The 22,505-nt window shown below is 47.7% G+C and overlaps 1 protein-coding gene across 1 annotated transcript in view; it reads left to right on the top strand.

Moving 5' to 3' along the window:
• Positions 1 to 6,496: 6,496 nt before the first annotated feature.
• CDH3 (cadherin 3) overlaps positions 6,497 to 22,505 on the top strand; it is a 47,430-nt gene continuing 31,421 nt past the window's right edge. Inside the window, exons 1-2 of the mRNA XM_045989385.1 lie at positions 6,497 to 7,013; positions 7,210 to 7,330. Coding sequence (XP_045845341.1) covers positions 6,960 to 7,013; positions 7,210 to 7,330 — 175 coding nt within the window. The 5' untranslated portion in view covers positions 6,497 to 6,959. The remainder of the gene's footprint in view (positions 7,014 to 7,209; positions 7,331 to 22,505) is intronic.

The following is a 22,505-nucleotide window of genomic DNA, read 5'->3' as shown; positions in this document are numbered from 1 at the left end:
AGAAAGACAGAGCGTAAGCAGGGGGAGCTGCAGAGGGAGAGGGCGAGGGAGAAGCAGACTTCCCACTGAGCAGGGACCCTGACACAGGGGTTGATCTCAAGATCCTGAGATCATGACCTGAGCTGAAGGAAGACACCCAACCGACTGAGCCACCCAGGCACCCTTGGATTCAGGATTTAAAGCCAGACAGGGTGACTTTGGAGTCCTTGTCCTTTATTTTTTCTTTTTTTAAGATTTTGTTTATTTGTCAGAGAGAGAGAGAGAGTACAAGCAGGAAGGCTCCCAGCTGAGCAAGGAGCAGACGAAGGACCCCATCCCAGGGCACCGGGATCATGATCTGAGCCAAAGGCAGATGCTTAACGACTGAGCTACCCAGGCATCCCTCAGATTTTTAAGATTTTATTTATTTATTTCAGAGAGAACAAGCCTGAGTGTTGGGTAAGGGCAGAGAGCGAAGCAGACTCCCCGCTGAGCTAATGCCAGGCTCAATCCCATGACCCTGGGACCCAAGCTGAAGGCAGATGCCCAACTAACTGAGTCACACAGGTGCCCCAGATTTTTAAATTTATTTACTTGAGAGAGAGACAGATAGAATACAAGCAGGGGGGAGGAGTAGTGGGAGAGGGAGAAGCAAGTCCCTGCTGAGTGGGGAGACTGTCATGGGGCTTGATCCCAGGACCCTGAGATCATGACCTGAGCCGAAGTCAGCTGCTTAACTGATTGAGCCACTCATGTGCCCCCCTCCCCCCTTTTTTTTAAAGTAGGACTCCCAAAATGGAGTCCAGTATAGGGCATGAACTTATGACCCTGGGCTCTTCCTTGCAAGGGCAAAGGGACCCCAAGAGTCGATGGGCAGGTCTCTGAAGAGAGTCACATGTGCAGGGTACTAGGAGCATCAGCCCACAGAAGCTGAGAAAGGGGAGCTCAGAAAACTTTAAAGGGATCCCAGGGAGGGTCTGAGCAGTACCCTGACAGTGTTACTACACATACCTTCCCAAACTCAAGAAATGGCATTGCTGGGGCGCCTGGGTGGCTCAGTGGATTAAGCCGCTGCCTTCGGCTCAGGTCGTGATCTCAGGGTCCTGGGATCGAGCCCCGCATCGGGCTCTCTGCTCTGCAGGGAGCCTTCCTCCTCTCTCTCTGCCTGCCTCTCTGCCTACTTGTGACCTCTCTCTCTGTCAAATAAATAAAATCTTTAAAAAAAAAAAAAGAAAGAAAAAAAGAAATGGCATTGCTATCCTGCTGGTTGCTCAGGCCCCAAAGGCTGGAGTCATCCTTGACCTACTCTTTCTCTCACTCCCATAGCCAATCCTTTGGGTAGTATTACTGTTGGCAATATCTTTATTTTAAAAAAAAATTTTAAGATTTTTATTTATTTGAGAGAAAATGAGAGGGAGAGAGAGAGAGGGAGAGGGAGAGAGAGAGAGGGAGATAGAGAAAGAGCGTGAAGGGGGGAAGGTCAGAGGGAGAAGCAGACTCTCCAGCAAGCTGGGAGCCTGATGCAGGACTTGATCCCTGGACTCCAGGATCATGATCTGAGCCGAAGGCAGTTGCTTAACCAACTGAACCACAAAGGTTTCCTAAAAAAATATTTTTAAGTCTTCTTTATGGCCAACTTGGGCTCTATCTCCCAACCCCAAGATCAAGAGCCTCATGTTCTACTAACTGAGCCAGCCGGGTACCCTGGCAATAGCTTTAAAATACATCCAGAATCTAAAATCTAAAATTGCTTTTTAAGAAACTTTTTGAAAGTCATGGTAAAATTCGTATACAGTTCAGCGGCATTAAGTACATTCACACTGTCATGCAACCATCACCACTATCCATCCACAGAACTCATTTCATCATGCAAAACTGAAACTCTGTACCTAGTGACCATTTTGTTTATTCATTCATCTGTGGATGGACACTTGGATTGCTCCTGCCTCTTGGCTATTGCAAATAATGTTGCTATGAGCATGGATGTTCAAATATCTCTGTGCATCCCTGCTCTCAATTCTTCTGAGTATGTAACCAGAAGTGGAATTGCTATATCATATGGAAATTCTATTTTTAATTTTTTTAGTAACCGCCATGCTGTTTTCCATAGTGGCTGCACCATTTTCCATTTCCACCCACAGCGCACAAACGTTCCAATTTTTTAACATCCTCGCCAACACTTGTTATTTTCTGGGTGCTTTTTAATCTGGTCATTTCTTATCCCTTCTCCAATGTCTATGCTAAACCAAGCTGTTTCCGCTTCTGTGTGGATGATTGCAGTAGGATCCCAGTTGACCTCCTGACTTCTACCCTCATTCCCTGTGGTCTCAAGGCCACTCCTCTGCTTACAGCCTCCAGGGTCTTCCTCCCCTCCCACTCAGTAGGTTTTTACAATGGCCTATGAAGCCCTGCAAGATTTGCTCCCCACCCTCCCAACTCTGACTCATTTCCTACTTGTCACTCTACTCCAGACATTCTAGCTTTTATTTTAATTTTTTTCTGTCCCAAGTAATCCACTGCCTCAGGGCCTTTGCTTGGGTTTGTCGGCCTGGAATATTCTTTCTCCAGATATCCTTACTGTAACTTGTTTCTTCATTTCTTTGTATTGTTCAAATGTCCATTTCTCAGTGGCTTTCCCCATTGTTCACCCACCCCTCATCCATTTTCTGTTTTCTCCATCCTGCCCTGTGACTGGAGAAATGACCCCTAGAGACCATACCACCCGTGCTTTCCTGCCCACAGGCTTCTGGGTGGGTTAGGCCCATAGGAAGTGCTGCTGGGAGATGAATGGCAAAAGGAGAAAGATGTTGGAGTTTTCCTATATCCTACCTGCTTGCCCTGGCCAGATAGCAGCTGCATTTGGGAGGGGTAGTTCTTCCTCCACTCTCCAGCTCTCCCCAACTCCCAACTTTCAGTGACATCATTTCCTCCCCTTGCCCTTCAGTCCTCAAAGTTCTAAGGCCTCTCTGTTGTTGGTGGTCCCCAGAGCCTCAATATCCCTTTTGATTCTCTGAACCCTGCCCATTCCTCTAGGCCCCTCAGTAAGACTTGAACCCTCTGGCTTGGATTCTGTCTCTTCCTGGATTCTGTTGGAAACACCTTCTGGATCACGTTACGTACAATTTCCAACCCTACCTTCTGTCTTATGTGTTTTTTGATTTTTTTTTTTTTTTAAGTCATCTATTTGCCTATTGCAGGCCTTCAACTCATGACCCTGAAATCAAGAGTTGCAGGCTCAGGACACGTGGGTGGCTCAGATGGTTAAGCATCTGCCTTCAGCTCTAGTCATGATCTCAGAGTCCTGGGATAGAGCCCCCTGTTGGGCTCCCTGCTCAGCACGGTGTCTGCTTCTCCCTCTGCCACTCCCCCTGCTTGTGCTCTCTCAAATGAATAAATAAAATCTTTAAAAAAAAAAAAGTCACAGGATCCCGCCAGCTGAGCCAACCAGGCGCCCCTACTTTCTGTTTCACGAATTTGCACTTCCCATTTCATCTTTGTTCATGCACACAGCACGTATTATCTAACATTTACTTACTTGATTTTTTTCCTCACCCCGGGCCCCCACCCCCGTGCTTGCGCATACACAGTCAGGGATGGACGGTCTAAGGGTGCGGGGTGGGGGGGGGGGGCTGCGGGGGGGAGGGTTGCTTGCTTTGTTCACCATTGTATCTCCAGTGCTTGGCACATAGCAGGCTACGAGCGAGTATTTGCTGAATGAATGAATGAACGAACGGACGAACCGATGAGCGAGCGAACGACAAGAGGGAACCACGGAGAAGACAGCAGTGTGGTCCAAGTTGAAGGCAGAAGAGCTGACTCTCAATTTCTCTTCTCCTCTCCTCGCCCCTCGCCCGGAATGCTGAATGCCCTAGAAGGAGGCAGAAATGAGCGAGTTCAACGGCCCTCCAGCCGCTGTTTAATTAGGGCTTGTATCTCGAGGCTCGTCTGTGTTTAACGGTCCACTTAATAGCTTCATCTAGTTCCGCGCGCGGGCTCAGCGGAACCTGCGAGGCGAGGCGAGGCTAGGCGGAGCCAGTGGGTACCATCTGGGGCCTTCCCTGCCACGATGTGCCCCTGCACACATAGCTAACCTTCCCGAGGGCAAGGAAAGCGACCCCTGCGGTAGTCCGAGGCTTGCGAGGTGCTGAGCTCCTCTGGCTTTTCCAGTGCATTGTCCCCGGCCAACTCCCAGCCGCTGGGACCATAAGCTGTTTAACCGAGCTCTCCCTTAATACCAGATGCCAATACAAAACATCAGCCGTGAAATTGAAGGGTTACATTTCTTAGTTTGGGGAATGTGAGGATGCTAAGGAGGACAGAATTACTCACGAGGCAGAGGACTATTGAGCCAAGATCTTAAAGCAATACCAGACAACGTCCGGCACTTGCTCTGTGCCAGGTACAGAGTTTAGCGTTTTAAATGTATTAATTTAATCCTCATTTATATGTATTAATTCATTTAATCCTAGTACTTTAGAGGACAGATGTCTTAATGCATGCAAAACTGAGCCTCAAAGAGGTTATTTCACTTGCCTGAGGCCTCAGTACTAATCATGGTGGAACACCGGTTTGAATGCAGGCGGTATGGCCAATGTTGAGCTGGAGAGAGGACTACCACTTTCCCAGCGCAAACCGTTTTCCTCTTAGCCACAGGCCTAATGGGTGGAAAGATAGGCAAGCCACCAGGTTGTCCCTAAAGGGCCAAAGAATCTATAATTACAGACTCCAGGCTCCTCAAAGCCCTGAATATGAGCTGGGGAGGAGGAAGGAGAGGAACAAGGAGGTGTCAGCCTGGGATCTCAGGGCAGCTAGGGAAAGTAGGGAGAGGCTCCAGGGAGAGGCCTCAGGGAACAGGATCTTTGGAAAGCTCAGCTTCTTGGGGAGAATGTGTGCGGGGTAGAGAGGGATTGAGTCTCAGGAGGGTTTCTTTTCTTTTTTTAACTTTTTTTTTTTTAAGATTTTTATTTATTTATTTATTTGACAGATAGAAATCACAAGTAGGGAGAGAGGCAGGCAGAGACAGAGAGGAGGAAGCAGGCTCCCCGCCAAGCAGAGAGCCCGACGCGGGGCTCGATCCCAGGACCCCGGGACCATGACCCGAGCGAAAGGCAGAGGCTTTAACCCACTGAGCCACCCAGGCGCCCCAACTTTTTTTTTTTTTTAAGATTTTATTTGTTTGACAGAAACAGCCAGAGAGGGAACGCAAGCAAGAGGAGTGGGAGAGGGAGCCTTATGTGGGGCTGGATCCCAGGACCCTGGGATCATGGCCTGAGCCAAAGACAGACGCTTAACTACTGAGCCACCCAGGTGCCCCCCAGGAGGGTTTCTGTGTCCGGAGCCCACTTGTGTGTCCTGAAGGGGAAAGCATTTCAGGTCTAAAGTAGAGGGACGAGGGGCACGTGGTGCCTCAGTTGTTAAGCGTCTGCTTTCAGTTCAGGTCATGATCCCACGGTCCTGGAATGGAGTCCCACACCAGGCTCCCCCTGCTGAGAAGGGACCCTGCATCTCTCTCTCCCTCTGCAGCTTCCCCCCGGCTTTTGCTCCCTGTCAAATAAATAAAATCTTTAAAAAAGTTTTTGAAGGGGCGCCTGGGTGGCTCAGTGGGTTAAGCCTCTGCCTTCAGCTCAGGCCATAATCTCAGGGTCCTGGTCAGCCTGCTTCCTCCTCTCTGTCTCTGCCTGCCTCTCTGCATACTTGTGATCTCTGTCAAATAAATAAAATCTTTTTAAAAAAAAGTTTTTGAAAAAAGTTGGGGTGCCTGGGTGGCACAATCATTTGAGTGGCTGCCTGCCTCTTGGGTGGTGAGCCCAGGGTTCTGGAATAGAGTCCACATAGGGCTTCCTGCTCAGTGGGGAGCCTGCTTCTCCCTCTCCCTCTGCTGCTCCCCCTGCTTCTGCGCTCTCATTCATGATCTCTTTCTCTCTCAAATAAATAAATAAAAATCTTACAAAACAAAAACAAAAACTAGAGGGACGAATCCTAACTCCTCCACCTTCCAAAAGGGGCGGGGGTGGGGTTCGGTAGAACTGTTTATGTGAGAGGCTCCCTGAACGCCGCTTGATTAGTACGCAGTTTTCACTTATATTCAGTATTTCAGACCAATAACAGCCGCGTTAAAAAAAACAACTTTTTAAAAGTATTTACATTTTATATAAAGTTGAGAAAGTGTCATTTGTATTTAATGGGGGAAGGGGGGGTCCCTGGAGATGATGACGCTAATAACCGCGATCTACTCGCCCCCTTTGGCGCCACAGCAGCCTCTGAACTCTGGGGCCTTCTTTCCTAGCCTCCATTGGGCTGTGCAATGGAAGTAATGAGTCTTCAGCAAGTTGCCGCAAAGTCAGTAACACGGCCTCTCTGCACCTCACTGCCAGCTTCAAGAGCTTCAAGTCTTAGTCCTGCGTCCTCAGCGGTCTAGCACGGGAGGTGGAGAGAGAGGCAGGGGGCAGCCCCCGCTGTAGCCCGCTGTGGGACGTCCACACCCGGCCTCCATCAAAGCTTTGGATAACAGTGCCTCGGGGGAGTATGAATGGGGCGCCTCTGTTTCCAGTCGGGTTCAGAAGCGTCTCCACTTTTTTCTCACTGTAGCTGCAAGGCACAAAAACATTTTTCTTCGAGTGCTGCGGAGGCTGAGGAGCAGGGTGGTTTTGTTCTGTTTTTTACCTCGAACCCAGAATCTGTGAGACACAGCCTGGGTCCCTGCGGGTAGCAGTTCCGGAAACGCCCGTGGGCATTTCGGAATTGCTGCATTAACACGAATACAGGCGTGCATCGTGGGCGTCTCCACCACGCCAGCAGGGGCCCCACCTGCGAGGGGGCGGGACCTGCGGCGCCGAACCAATCAGCACCCACCTGCGCTCACCTGGGCTCCCCCCTCCCCCCGCTAGCGCCAGCGGCAGAGGCGCTCAAAGGCACGGGGAAAGCTTAGCGAAGCACTGTCCCGCGGAGGCTGCCGCTTCTTCGTCCTTCGTTCTCCAGCTATGGAGCTCCCTAGTGGGCTTCTCGCATCCCTCCTCCTCGTCCTCCTCTTTAAGGTACTCCACTGCCTTGCCCCGGCAGGAGCGGTCCTGCTGGGCGCGTCCGCACGCGTCCGCGGCGTCGAGGAGAGAGAGTTGCTGGCCTTCTTGCGGCCAAGGTGGCGGACGAGGGCCCCGTGAGGAATATCGGGCCGGGTATGCAGAACCGGGCACGCCTGTGACCCAGCCGTCCCCTTTTCCACTCTTCCCTCAGGCGCAGGTTTGCTGGCTGCCTTGCGTGGCCTCCGAGCCGTGCGGGGCGGGCTTCGGGGAAGCTGAAGTGACGCTGGTGGCTGGAGGCGCGAAGGTGGATCTGGGCCAGGCGCAGAGCAAAGGTAAGACCTTCGTCGAGGTATCCCGATGGAACCGTGGGGCCGAGGGTCGCACGTGGGCTGCTCCAGTGGTCCGCGCGAGGGGTGCCCGGGCTGGGGCGGGGGAATTTCTGGCGCCGCTGCCTCCGCCTCGGGTTTGGAGAAGGAGCGGAAAGCATCTCGGGGGTTAGCGTGGGGCTGGATGGCGGACAGAGAAGGATGGAGAGCACAGCGCCGTCTGACCTGCAACTCCTCCTTGCCCCGCTGCGGCGGCTTACCTAGACCTCCTTCGGGGTGCGGGGCGGCTGAGTTCCTCACCCAGCCCGGACGTGGGAAGCTCTCCCCCACTGGCCCGCGCAAAGGAATGCGTCGTCCACATTCCTCCCCAAACCCCCGCGCAGGTGTGGGGATGAGCCGTGCCCCGGGCAGCCCCCTTCGCCCCTCTCGGGCCCCCTTTGTGTACCGTGCTTTGTGTCTCCGACAGACAGACCGGGTCTGTTTCTCTTCTTCGCGCTCCCTTCCCCCGCCCCCCCTTCTTCCCCGGCAGCTGGAATGCACTCTTAACCCTGCCCTTCCCGGAGGGCCTGCGCCCCTGCAGCCTGCGTGGAAACTGGGTCTGGCACACCTGGGCTGGGGCCATCACGCAGGGACACCCCTGCCCCCCACCCCCAACTTGGGACTGGAATGTTGGGGGAGTGGGGGGGGGGTCCCATGCCGGAAAGTCTTGAGAAGAGGGTGCGGTGGATGGGAGATCAAAGAACATTTTTGATCACTTAGTATACAAGTCCCCCGTCGTCCCCCCCCCCCCCCCCCCCCGCCAAAGTTGAAAATCTTGAGAGCAGGGAGTCATTTTGGTGCGGAGAACCAGTGCGTTATGAGACCTGAGCAGCTGCGGGCTGATGGGGGCCTCTTTTCCCTCCATCCACGACGGGACAGTGAGGGTTTCTACACCCATCAAACCCAAGTTCTTAAACAGAGGTGTAACCTAGGATCCAGAGGTCGGGGTCCAGCTAACCTGTGAAAATTGTTTAAGAACTTGTGTGTGCATTTTTCTGGGAAAGGGATCTACAGTTTAGGTGGCTTTCAAAACAATTAAGAACCTTTGCCAGCTAGCCTATTTCTAATGCCTTCATCAGCATACCCCTCACCCCAGGTACAAATTACTAGTTTGAATGTAGAAGTACTAATGCCTAGGGGACAGAATGGCTCTCCTTTGTTCCTTCACAAGAGGACTGGGGTCTGGAGTCTGTGGGAGACTTTTTTTTCCCTTTTCCCAAACAACCTTGCAGATTGACAAAACAATTAACACCCTGGCTAGGCCAGGCTCCTTAAACTCTGGGCTGTAGGGAGCCAAGCAAAGGCATTAAGAGGCCATGCCTCATAAACTTTAAATTCTTGCACATGGGTTTATTACTGACTGGCTAACAAACTGCAACTCAGCCAACCTGTAAAAATGTTAACTTGGGCAGGGCCCCAACTCCAATTCCGGCTCCCTGAGGAAGCTTTATTGCTAACCAGACCTCTGCCAAATCTGTACTCCTCCCCCGCATTGTCAAGTTCTCCTGACTTCAGTCTCATGGCTTTTGAGTGTTGATTGTGCCTTATCTATACGTACCGTATCTATTACCGAAGCAAGAAATATCAGATTAACTGTCACTTTGCTAAGCTTGGGGTTGTTGGGGGGAAGCAGTGATCAAGTTTTCAATTTCACCGTCCGATTGGCAAGTGTTTCCTGGTGATGTCAGGCATTTTAAACCTTTTGAGAAAATTCTGCTTTCTTGGATGTCTGCTTTATGGTTGTGAAAATGGTGGGTTCATGCCAGGAGCACACCTGGGTTATAAAACAAAGGGTGGGTTAATGTGCTTAGCTAACCTTGAGCCTCCCTGCAACATGACTGGTTCTAACAGTAGTTTTCCTGTGAAGTACGCTGCTGCCTTCTTTATAAAGTAAAAGCAGGTTTCTGGGTCCAGTGGGTTCCAATAAACTGACACACCCTAACAAAAAAAATACTGATATTTCTCTTCTTAGTCCTCAGCTGCTGACATCTTTCTACCTCCCCACCTCCATCCCAGCTCTGTGTCCTCAGTGCACAGGATGGATCCAGCCATGTTGAAAGGGTTATCCTGAGGGTACATACAAACTCTCTCGAGTTTGGCCAAGCAGCCAAGTTTTCTTAGTGTGAAAGAACAATTGCCCCTGTTGTTCGCCCCTGGGTTATGAATATCACAGGTGTCTGTGAAGTTGAGCTCAAAGAAATTATCTGATATAATTAATACCTTGTTTGCATGTGCACTTTGCTCTTCAAAGCACTTCCACAACTCTGAGCTTGCTTTGTCCTCCTGACACTCTCTTGAAGCTGGTAAGGTAACTATTAAGCGGCTTGAGCTCTTAATCTCAAAGTTGGTACTTCAGAAAGCCTGTAACCCAGCTCTGCTGGAGGTTTCAAAGGTAGAGACACAGAAGCAGCTTAATGGTTTCAGTTTTGTAGGCCGAATAGCTCAGGAGCTATCTTGAGGATCACAAACATGACTTTTCCCTTTGGGTTTACTTCTGGACCTGATACTTCACAGGACGCCCAGAAGGTATTTGCACGAATCCTGACAATCTTGTGAAGGTCTGCCTATTTTACACATGAAGCCTGAGTGGTTGTGGCTTCACCAGAGGCATTACTACTGGAACCAGCTGGGACTTGAATAGAAGTTTGTGATTCCTAAGACCTTTTTTACTACCAGAAAGTGGGAGGTGGAGGAAAGGAAGTGGAGTGTTGGAGCGCCAGATCCCACAGACACCAACAGCAACCACTGTCCAAAGAGCAATTTGTCATTTATTCATTCTTATCATAAGGTTTTCCAGAAACATTCCTGTAGGGAAACTGGCTTAGATACAGTCTCTCCGTGTCCTAGTGATGGGGCTTGGGTCAAGTGATGCTGGGCTTGCCTCCACCAAGGGCAAGAGGTTAATCGAGGGAGGCAGAGTTGGAATGTTCCCCCCCCCCCCCACCACAATTGCACAGTCTGTGGGGCTGCCTTTAAGTGTGTTCGGGAAGCAAAGACAAAGAAGAGGTGGGAGGAGGGAATTTGCATGGTATTAGGACAGTGATTAAAAGTGATTGACCCAACGTGGTCTTACATCCTTAATGGTGGACAGTTGAGAGAGGCAGCTTAATTACAGTAAAAAATCCATGACTTCATTATGGGCCCTCAGCAGGTTCAACTTAGTCAGTGTTTCAGTAAGATTAAAGCTAACCCACATGAGCTTTGGTAGGTAACTTCAAAGTTTCAGTAATGAATTTGTCTGCGCATGAATTAACTTCGACATGAATTTGCCTATTTCAACTTGTGTAAAAATTGCCTTTTGTTTTGGGGCCTCCATTCTGGGCCATGCCCTCTATATTTTATTCTTTCAGTAAACGTATATTTAGCATCTGCGTGTGTCAGGCAGTGTTCTAGAACTACAGCTAAAGCAATGGACAAAACCAAGTTCCTGCCCTTGGGGAGCTGATAGTCCAATATTTTTTATGGTTATAATCATCTTGCAAAGCAGGTGGTGGTAACTCTCCTTTGCTGTGAACGGGGATAAGCAACTTGGCGTGAGGTCGCTGGGGCCGTCAGGACTGAGGCCAGGATTTTATTTTATTTTATTTTTCAGCTGTTTTTTTAAAGTAATTTCTATACCCAGCATGGGGCTCAAACTCAACCTCAAGATCAGGAGTCATATACTCTACTGACTGAGCCTCTCAGTTACCCCAAGGCCAGGATTTTTAATCCAGGGGGATTCCTCAGTGCCCAGTAAATCTGCCTCAGTAATGAATATTTGGAAACTGGGGCTGGTGCTTTGAGCCCGGCTGGCTGCCTTCCTGGCTCAGCAGTGGACTAGGGGTTGGTTGCTGAAGCCTGTTGCACATCACCGTTAGCTTGTGCCTAGGGAGCAGGTCCCAAACCTCTCGTCTCCCCACCTCCTCACATGGCACTCTGTTCCTAGGTTACCCAGTGCAGGGTGCCCTCACCTCCCTGCTGTGGGTAAGGAAGGCATTGCTTACTGAGTTTCTAGGGCTGGAAACTATAGCTCTGCATAGCATTTGGAGGATAATGGAGGAGGAGGGAGAGGAGGACCTTCCCTGCCCGAATCAGTTGAGGCTTTAGTTCTGAGGCTAAACTGTCTCCATTCAGAGAACTACTGTTATTAAAGAATAACATAGATAGAGGAAAGTGCCCAAATGATAAGTGTACAGCTCAATGATTGCCAGAGATTTGAAATACCCATGTACCTGTACCTAGATCAAGCAACAGTATTACTGGGAGTCTATTTGGCTCAGTCATTAAGCATCTGACTCTTGATCTCAGCCTAGGTCTTGATGTCAGGGTCATGAGTTCAAGTCCCATGTTGGGTTCCACGCTGGGTGTGGAGATTAGTACAAACAAACAAACAAAACAGCATTACCAGCACCTCAGATGCCCCTTCCTTCCCATTCTCTATCCTACCCACCAAGAAAAGCACTGTCTTGACTTCTCATACCATAGATTAATTTGCCCATATTTGAACTTTATGTAAAAGAATCATATATCCTCTTGGGTCATTGTACCTTGTAAGAGTCTTCCATATTTCTGGAGGTACTTGTAGTTGATTATCAGTGTCCTGTAACATTCCATTATGTAATGATTCTTCTATCGATGGGTATTTGAGGAGTTTCAGATTTTTGGTTATTATGACTAGTGCTGCTTGAAGATTATTGTTCCAGTCTTTTGATGAGGAGTCTTGGTGTACACTGTCTGTTAGGTACATACCTGGGAGCATAATTGCTGGGTTAACTGAGGATTACCTGACAATCTCAGTACTAGGGCTGTGTACTGAGGAGTCAGCTTTTGTCTGTCTTGAAGGAGCGGAGTCTCTTCTGGATTCTACCATCCCCTCCTCCAACAGTGTCCTCACCAGACCCCCTTCTGGATTCTTGATTTTCAAGAGACAGCAAGTCTTTATTTTGTCTTTGCATCCTTTGTGTTGGGAGAGAAATCCTTCCCCTTTAATTGTCCTTAAGCCAATCCTTATTATTTTCCCGCCAAATAGAAAGGCAATCTGGAAATGGACCTGAATTTCTTAGGTGAGGTCTTCTTCGTGGGTCATTTTTATCCTTGACAGTGTGTGCGTGGGGAGCAGCCTCCTCAAATGGACAAGGTGGTCAAGTCCAGCTCGTCTCTCATTATGGAGGCAATGAGGTGTCTGAGACCCAAGGACAAGTTGACTGGTCATGAAGCCAACAAATGTCAGAGTACCTACTGGGTATGAGATGTTCAGAGACAACAAAGACTCATAGCTCGTTAATGTCAGTGAACTCCCCAACTAGAGGAAGAAGCAGATCAGTCACCAGGAATTTTAATTGCGAATCTGACTTTGAAAGATATTTACTGAGCACCTACCAAGTGCCAGATACTATTGTTCTAAGTTCTTCAGTTATGTTGGTGAGCAAAACATGCCCAGAACCCAGTCTTCATGGGCCATTTACCTGCTGGTGGAGGAAGACAGACAAAATAAGTTGTGTGTGTATGTGTATAATGTAGTATATATAACCTAGTATATATAATAAGTGTATAGATACTATATAGTATATATACAGTATATGTTCTATATATATAATATATTACATGTTGTATATTCACATGATTTGAGCAGGAGGTAGAGAGAAAGAAATATGGAGGCACACAGGAGGGCTGCCAACATGTTCTTAGGGGGCCTTGAAGGAAGTGATGTCCAAGCTGAAGGCTGGGGAAGAATTATGCAAGGGGGTTGGGGCCGGAGAGTTAGCAAAGGGGTGTTCCTGGCAAGGGAACAGTATGGGGGCCAGGAACTTAAATATGTTTAGTCTGGTTGGACCATGGAGTATAAGGTGGGAAGAGGCAAAAGGCAGGGTCCAGTCCAGCTTGGAATTTGTCCCACCCCATCAGAGAGGCAGTAAGGTGTTTGGGAAGGGCAGATGGGGCTGAAGTCCCAATTATGCTCTCCTGGAGGCCAGTGTCTCTGAAGTCTCCTCTGGAAACAGGACCCTGGGCTCCACCTCCAGCATCCCCTCTTCTTGCCTCCCCTTCCCAGCTTTCCCCGGACCCAAGAATGTTGTAAGTCTGAGTCAAATTTTCCCCCTCATTTCATTTAGTTACCTGTCATTGCCAGGCAGCAGGGCTACCCATCAAGGAAGGGCTTCCAAACAAACAACAACAACAGCAAAGCAACCTAAATACCATTTACCAAGAGCTTACTGAGTTCTAGAGACTACACTATGTACTTTATGTAATAAGCCCTTTTAATCCTCCTAAAAGCCACCCCTCCCCACCGTGGGGGGACGGGTATTGAATTGGCTTCATTTAACTGAATAGGAAACCCAGGCTTGCAACTCTGCAACCTATCCAAGGTCACCCAGATAGTAAATTGTGGAATTAGGATTTGAACCCAGGTTGGTCTCCCTAGGTGTGAGATACTAACCACACTCCTAAGTATTAGAGTATTAATTAGATTAATTAATTAATTAGAGTATTAGTATTCACGTTGTGAATCCTGGCCACAGCCAAGCTAGAGGAAGATTGGAAATAGTTAACTTCTAACCCAAGGGCTTTGAATTCCTGTTCCCTCCACAGGTCTCTGTTAATCACCAGGAGCTGGAGTTGGGGGGAGGGGGCATTTCTATCCAGGACCCCTGGCCTCCTCTTTAGGATGTGGGGGGATAGGGCTGGTTCAGATACCAGGCCTGATAGCGCTCTCACTGATAGTTCTCAGCAGAGAATCTGCTTCTGGCTGGTTATCTTCTACTTCTCCGCATCCCCACCCCCACCTTCCTGCCCCCTCCCCTGCTCTCAAGGACTCCCCCCACCTTTTCAGAGTGGAGAAGCTTGATACACTCTGCCTTTCTCGCCTTGCCTCAGCCAGATCTGGTCACCCTTCCCGTTTTGGGTCACTAGAGCGTCAGTGGTCTGCAAATTCCTCAAGCTGACAGAATCCTCTCCAGGCTATGGCAGCCGTGATCCTGCTGGACCTCCGGGGTGCTGGGATGCTGCTGTTCTCTCAATAAACCAAAATGCCTTATCCTGGAAAGAGAGCAGACAGACGTCTTCCTTTTCCCCCATACCTCACCTTGGAACTCACAAGTCTGACTCTTCTGCTGTCTGACATCTGGGGAGAGGGCCTCAGAGCCAGGAGATGGGCAAGCGGGTGGCTCCTTTCCCTTCGTGAGCACCTCCGAGGCGACACAGAACCCCAGCGAGGGGCGATCTGTTCTCCACCAGACCCTAAGGCTTGATCTCAAGGGCTGGAAGGGGAGCTGGGGCCAAGGAGGCACAGTCCCAGGCTTTCCTTTTTCCTCCCAGCCCCAGAACGTAAGTTTTTGCTTAAGAGCACATAAGATTAGGTCCGTGTTACAGCTCTCTTACCAAGAAAACTTAAACCTGCATCGGAGGCTAGAAGGAGGTTGATCTGGCCCAGAGTTCTGATCTCAGAGTCTCACATCAGCTTGAGGAAGTCTTTGCTCCCCTGGAATTCTCTGTGTACAAGATGCATATGTATCTTTCTGAGAAGGTTCTGCCCCCTAATTTGGGAAACCTAGTCTATTCCTCGCTGTCTCCCCAACCCCCTCCCTGTCCCCAGCTCAGGTGCATTCAGTTCTTCAGAGTCTTAACAAACCCAGCTCGGGGCACAGGCCTGATGGCGGACATCTGGGCAGCGGGAAATAGGGTTCTCAGCCTGGTTTCTCAACCCAACCTATGTGGCCTGAGGCAAGTCACTCTGCTCCCAGCTCCAGCCTTGAGGCGCTAACTCTGTCCTGTGTGTGAGACGTGCCTTCATGTCCGTGGAGCTACGAGGAGGTGGGCTGCTGGTTGGTCACTAACAGGGCAGGACTGGAGCGCTCTGCTCCTCTTTTGGGTGTCTTGCTTAAGGCTGGCTGCCTTCTCACAACGAGTCCCATCTTGTTGTAGCTTCAGGCCGAGAGGAAAGACAACTCCTTGTGGGCTCCTCATACACAAGCCAGAACAAGATGCGGGGCCCACACCCTGCCCTCTCGTTGTGGAGTCTGCCCAAGCTGGGGCTTCCCACCAGTGCTGCTTGACCTGTAATTTTCTTGGCTTTTATGGTCTTTTTCCGCTTCCAGAATGCTCCTGCATTCCTCAGCGGGGACTCAACTACACTCCAACTGGTTTACTGGTCTTTAGCCCCTGAGTCAGTAGTTTGCAAGTTTGGCTGAGTACCAGGCTTGCCTAGGGAGTTTTTCATTTCGGTCACATCCCCCTCCGTAGGTAGTACTGATAATTGTTTATGTAGGGTTGGGCTGGTTGGTTGGAATTTTACATTAATACATGAATACATGTTCACTGTAAAAGACCCTGTTTTTCAATAAAATATGTAACATTTAGTATGTGACAGGTACAGCTCTGAGCATTTTATATGTATTAGTGTGTTTAATCACCATAATACCTCTTGGAGTCGGTAGTATTATTATCCCCATTTTCCAGATGAGAAAAGAGACCAGAGAGGTTAAGTAAACTTGCCCAAGATCGTGTACACAACTGATAAACAGCTTGGATTCAGATCTAAGCAACCCAAGCTTTAACCACTGAATTCCACTGCCTCTGGACAGAACCAGATCAGAAACACAGGAAAGTTTTTCTCTTCCTCAGTTCTCCTACCTAAGGGTAAGCACATCCACTGGTTTAATGTGAATCTTTGTGGACCTTTTTCTTGACAAGAAATTTATGTGTGCATTCAGGAATTTTTAAAACAAGAATTGGGCTATCTCAAGCATATAAACATTGTAACTTGCTTTTTTAACTTAATGAATCACAGGCATCTTTCTCCATATTGTTAAGTACACATCTATCTTGTTTTTAACAGTCTTCTACATGGTGGATATACTATGATTTATTTAGGTAAGCCCTTGTTTTTATCTTTTACAGATGTGGAAGTGGGGAGGAGTTAACATAAAAATTGTAAAGTATTTGGATTTTCAGAAACCTAACTATCAGGAATCCCCTTATTAGGAAAGATTGTTGTAGAAGGATGATCACATGAATTGTTCATCTTAACCCCATTCACATAAATTAAACTTTTCTGTTTGAATAATACCTTTAAGATGACAGGCTTTGCAGTAAAGTTAATAAGGTTACTATGCCATTTAAAAACCATTAGTTTGGGGGCGCCTGGGTGGCTCAGTGGGATAAGCGCCAGACTCTTGGTTTTTGCTCATGTCATGATCTCAGGGTCGGGGATACGGGCCCTATGTGCACTCCCTGCTCAGCAGGGAATCTGTTTCTCACCTCTTCCTCTGCCTCTCTCTCAAACAAATAAATCTTTAAAAAGCAGTAGTTTTCACAGTAACCATTGTTTGATGACTTAATTATCTGATTGTCTCAGAAGCATTTGAAGTCATCAAAAATTGAAAAAATGTAAACTGCTTAACTCATAAGTAAACTGAAATCTCAGCGCTTGCATCCTTTTCCTTGGGTGTTGAGAGTTTGAAAATGTGACATTTGGCCAAAGCAAAAATGGAAATTTTCTCAGTTTTTTTAGATGTCAAAAATCTAGTTAGCAAGTGTTTTGCTGAAGTAAAGTTGATTTCCATTCTTTTTTTTTTCTTTTTTTTTTAAGATTTTATTTGTCAGAGAGAGACTCAGCATAAAGCAGGGGGAGCAGCAGGCAGATGGGGAGGCAGGCTCCCCACTGGAGCCTGATAGAGGACCCAATCCGAGAACCATGGGGTTCTGACCTGAGCTGAAGACAGACACTTAACCGACTGAGCCACCCAGGTGTCCCAGTTTCCTTTTTTTTTTTTTAAATATATTTTTTTATTAGCAGAGACAGGAAGAGAGGGAACACAAGCAGCGAGAGGTAGAGAAGGAAAAACAGGCCTCCTGCTGAGCAGGGAGGCTGACATGGGGCTCCATCCCAGGACCCTGGGATCATGACCTGAGCTTAATGACTGAGCCATGCAGGTACCCCTAGGTTTCCATTCTTGAAGAGGATATTCATTTATGATCTTCTTTTCTTCTAAGCAGTGCTTATGGGCTTTTTCTTAAACCCAAATAGCGCTGTAGTAAACAGTATTGTAGAGGGCAGTTGCATGATTTAAAAGACAAATTCTTGAAAACCTCAAATAATTCATAACTCTCATGATTGAAGACTTATGTTCTCATGTGAATATATGTGAACTGTATGTATTTGGGGTAGGGAAGCTAGAGCAGTGCTTACAGTTCACTAGTCTCTGCAGTTGTGAAATTATGTGACTTTACATTATTTGGGGAGATTTGCACTTCTTCAAACTTTGCATACAAAATGCAACTTGAATATGTATGGCACCATTTCAAATTTCTACAATTGAAATTTGCATAAGGTGTAAGTATGTTATAATGTGTAGAGTGCCTGAGCTGCAGTTGCAGAGTGCCTGGGTTAAATCTAACTAGCTGTCGAAACTTGGTTAAGTTACTTAAACTCTGTGCCTCAGTTTCCTTATCTGTAAAATAGGGATAATTATGGGGATCTGATAAGGCTCTAGTGTGTATTTAATGCATCAGTATATGAAAAAGCATTTAGTAAATAATGTTTAGGTGTTAGCTGTGGTAAAGTAGCAGTATTATTACAATGGTAATAGCTTGTATACATATTTCTTCAGAATGGAAGCAAAACTGCTGGGTCACAGGACTTTCATATTTGGCTCAACATTATTGAACACCTACTTTGTATCAGGCACGGAGCTAAGTATTGAGATACAGTGATAAGCAAATTCTAACATAGTCTTTGCCTTTGGGCACTATTGAGAGTAGTAAGGGAGATAGACAATTAGATAATAACAAGTAAACATACAGTTACAGTTGTAATAAATTGTGTGGCAGTTACATAGAGCTTCCCTGAGAAAGTAACTTGCTTTGGGATCTGAAAGATGTTAGGAGTTAAATGGGTAAACTGGAGCAGGAGTGTAGAGAGACACTGTTTTGGGGGTGGGCAAGGTCCTGTGGTAAGGAGGTTATGCTGCATTTAAGAAGAGCACTAATGTGGCTAGAGAGGGGAGACAGGGAACGGAGCACATTAAAGATTTTGTTTTTTATCCTAAGAATAATGGCACACCATTGATGAGTTTCAAACAAGAAAGTTGGTCATCTCATTTTCTCAAATGTATGATTTGTTGCACTTTAAAAGATCCTTTTGGGGCACCTGGGTGGCTCAGTGGGTTAAAGCCTCTGCCTTCGGCTCAGGTCATGATCCCAGGGTCCTGGGATCGAGCCCCGCATTGGGCTCTCTGCTCAGCGGGGAGCTTGCTTCCTCCTCTCTCTCTCTGCCTACTTGTAATCTGTCTGTCAAATAAATAAATAAAATCTTTAAAAAAAATAAAAGATCCTTTTTTTTTAATGGAGATTTTCGCACTCACTAAAGCTAAATATGATGTGGTATGTACGAAAAAAGTGGGCGTAGAGATGAAGAGGCATGAATCTTGGTGACTGGGAAAGGGCGTCTGGAAGATGATGTTGCTAGCTAACCATATGCCAGGCACTGTCCAAAGTATTAACTCATTTAACTGAGTCAGATATTATTAACATCATTCCATTTTATAGGTGAGGAAACAAACTTGCCGAAAGTTGGTGATGGAGCCACAGTTTCATTTCAGCCCGGGTAGTTTGAGCTGCTTTTGGGACTCAGATTTTGGGTTTGAGTAGCTGAGCACATGATAATGTCATTCTCTGGGGACCTTGAAAAAGGATCATATTTGGGCCAAGAATAAATATCATAGATTTGCTTTTCAACAAACTGATTTCAAGATACCTTTAAAATATCCAGGGCAGGGGCGCCTGGGTGGCTCAGTGGGTTAAAGCCTCTGCCTTCAGTTCGGGTCATGATCTCAGGGTCCTGGGATCGAGCCCCACATTGGGAATCTCTGCTCAGCAGGGAGCCTGCTTCCTCCTCTCTCACTCTGCCTGCCTCTCTGCCTGCTTGTGATCTCTGTCAAATAAATAAGTAAAATCTTTAAAAAAATAAAAAAACATCCAGGGCACCTGGATGGCTCAGTTAGTTAAGCATCTGCTTCCAGCTCGGATCATGATCCCAGGGTCCTGGAATGGAGCCCCACTTGGGGCTCCCTGCTCCGTGCGGAGCCTGCTTCTCCCTGTCTCTCTGCTGTTCCCCCTACTTGTGTGCATGCGCTCTTTCTCTGTGTGTCAAATATAAATAAATCTTTTTTTAAAAGTCCAGGGGAGGGGCGTCTGGGTGGCTCAGTGGGTTAAAGCCTCTGCCTTCGGCTCAGGTCATGATCCCAGGGTCCTGGGATCGAGCCCCACATCCGGCTCTCTGCTCCGCAGGGAGCCTTCTTCCTCCTCTCTCTCTGCCTGCCTCTCTGCCTAGTTGTGATTTCTCTCTGTCAAATAAAATAAAATATTAAAAAAAAAAAAAGTCCAGGGGAAATACTGCATGAACAGACATGACAGATACATGTGTTCAGAAGAAGGATCTGGACATTTGAAATCTTGATAATATCTTTTGAAGTGCCCTCAAAAAGCCATTCCAATTTAACTACTTTGGAGAAATAAATGAGGCAACTAGAAACTTCTAAAAACCAGTAAACTGCCTCCTTGAGATCATCTTCAGAAACTGATTCAGAAGTGATGGGTGGGCTGGAAATAGGATATCTGGGTTTTTTAAAAAGTTCTCCAGGTGAATCATTCAGCTCTGTTTGGGAACCAATGCTTTTACCCAACAGACCCTTAATTGCTATTCCAGATATCCAGGGTGATCACTAGGCTCTCTGTTCTGGTATGGTCTTGGAGGGTGGGAATCCGCAAGCCAAGCAGCACACCTCATGCTGAACTTTGAGTCAGCCCTATTCCAAACTCCCTGGGTGCTGTGGAGTAAGCCCAGCTTGGGTTTTCCCCTGAGGATTATAAGGGAGGACCCGGCTCCCAAGGGTAAGGAGGAACCTGAGTAATGCAGTTCTTTGCAAAAAGTTTTCAACAGAGAGGCAAAAAGAAATTCTCCAGAAAGAACTGCTTTCTCCTCAACAACATGGGGTTATATAACTTTTCTAATAAAGGGGAAAGGGAATCTCAACATCTCATTCTGATAGCAGATCGAATACATTTTATGGAAAAACTGGAAGATAGGCAGAATGGAAGCCCACCATCCATAAAGGATCTCTGTCATTTCTTTCTTTTTAAAGAATTTATTAGTAGAGAGAGAATGAGCAGGGGGGAAGCGCAGAGGGAGAGGCAGGCTCCCCACGGAGCAAGGATCCCAACTCAGGACTCCATCCCAGAATCCCTGGGATCGTCCTGAGCTGAAGGCAGATGCTTAACGGACTGAACCACCCAGGCGCCCCTCTCTGTCGTTTCAAATGAACATTTTCATTAGATCTTTCAAGGCCATTTCCCTAACCGAGTGTTCTTTGATTGATCTGAGGGGGAGGGCTGGAGTTTACTGCTTCAGGGCTCCCCCTCCAGTTCTGCTTTCCTAACAGTCTAGCTTCATGGGCTCGGTGCTAAGGGCCCCTGAAGCCTCGCGGGCTCCCTCTGCTGGAAGATCCAGGTCCAGGCTGAGCGGTGCTCTGAGCGGGGCCATGTGGCAGGTAGAGCTACACTCACGCTGTGTTAAGCCACTGCTGCACTGCCGGCCACTTACGAATGCCTTCCACCAAGCCTTCGGCTCCAGCACCGTGCTTGACTCTTCCACGTGCCCGGAAAAAAGGTGATCTGGTGGTGATGAGTCATCACAAACACCTCCATGGCAGTAGTCCGCTAGCTCTGCTCTCAGCTTTGGGAGAACAGAGAGTCTGGGTCCTCTGACGACAGCCATGCAGGCGCCTCAAGAGCCTTACCTCTCAGCAAGGCTTTAACTGCCTTCTGGGTCAGTGAACCTCTTGTCTTCCCAGCCTGCCGCGTGGACTCCTGGTCCTCTACCCCTCCCCTCCCCCTAGCGCCAGCATCCTTCGCACCCACTCCCTCTCCCCGTGGAGAGCCTTAGTCTAGGTCTTGCTCACCGTCCACCATCGTGGGTATCTTCTCCCTCTGGGATCATTGGTTCTAGGGAAAGCTAGGCCACCTTGTTGGTGCCAGGGCTCAGCCCCATTCTCTTTCTGTCTTTGTCTTTGCAACTCCTTTCCCCCTGCTCTCTTTTATAAGTATAAAAATATTAATATTTTATGTTTTGTCTGTAAATGACTGTTTTGTGGGCTGCCTGGCTCAGGCAGAAGAGCATGCAATTCTTCATCTTGGGGTTGTGAGTTCATTCCCTTGTTGGGTGTAGAGATTACTAAAAATAAACTTTTATAAATAAGTAAATGGCTGTTTTGTAACCTGGCTTTTTTTTTTCTCTTCTCTTTTCAGCAGAGCAGTTTTTCCATGATAGATTTTCTTTTTCTTTTTCAAGTATTTATTCATCCAAATAATCTCTACACACAACGTGGAGTTCAGACTCAGGACCCTGAGATCAAGAGTTGCATGCTGGGGCGCCTGGGTGGCTCAGTGGATTAAGCTGCTGCCTTCGGCTCAGGTCATGATCCCAGGGTCCTGGGATCGAGCCCCGCATCGGGCTCTCTGCTCCGCAGGGAGCCTGCTTCCTCCTCTCTCTCTGCCTGCCTCTGCCTACTTGTGATCTCTCTCTCTGTCAAATAAGTAAAATAATAAAATCTTTTAAAAAAAAAAAAAGTTGCATGCTCTTTGGACTAAGCTAGCCAGGTGCACCTATAGGTTTTCTTTTTGGATATTTGTTTGTTTAGTATATGTGCTGCCGAAGCGAGCACGGATATTTGTTTTTTTAATTTAAAGATTTTAGTTACTATTTGAGAGAGAGAGAGATCACAAGCAGGCAGAGAGGCAGGCAGAGAGAGAGGGGAAGCAGGCTCCCTGCTGAGCAGAGAGCCCGATGTGGGGCTCGATCCCAGGAGTCTGAGATCATGACCTGAGCCAAAGGCAGAGGCTTAACCCACTGAGCCACCCAGGTGCCCCTCCTTTATGATATTTAATGCTGTATATGAGATGTTTGAGTGACAGTAGCACACGTAATTATTTTTTTGAAAGTTAAATTGTTGTGACTGACTTATTTTTTTTATACAGTTTCAGCAATAGTTACGAATATCCTTCCCGTTATGGTTTTGTCCTGTCTGGTATGACCTTCTGGCACAATTCCTGGGTCATCTGGCTTGTTTGAGCTTCTTGATTCTCTGAAAGGTGCCAATTCACACTCCCC

The sequence above is a fragment of the Meles meles genome, chromosome 19 (assembly GCF_922984935.1).
Source record: "Meles meles chromosome 19, mMelMel3.1 paternal haplotype, whole genome shotgun sequence".
NCBI lineage: Eukaryota > Metazoa > Chordata > Mammalia > Carnivora > Mustelidae > Meles > Meles meles.
The sequence above is the reverse complement of the archived record's forward strand: the minus strand, read 5'-3'. Positions and strand labels throughout refer to the sequence as shown.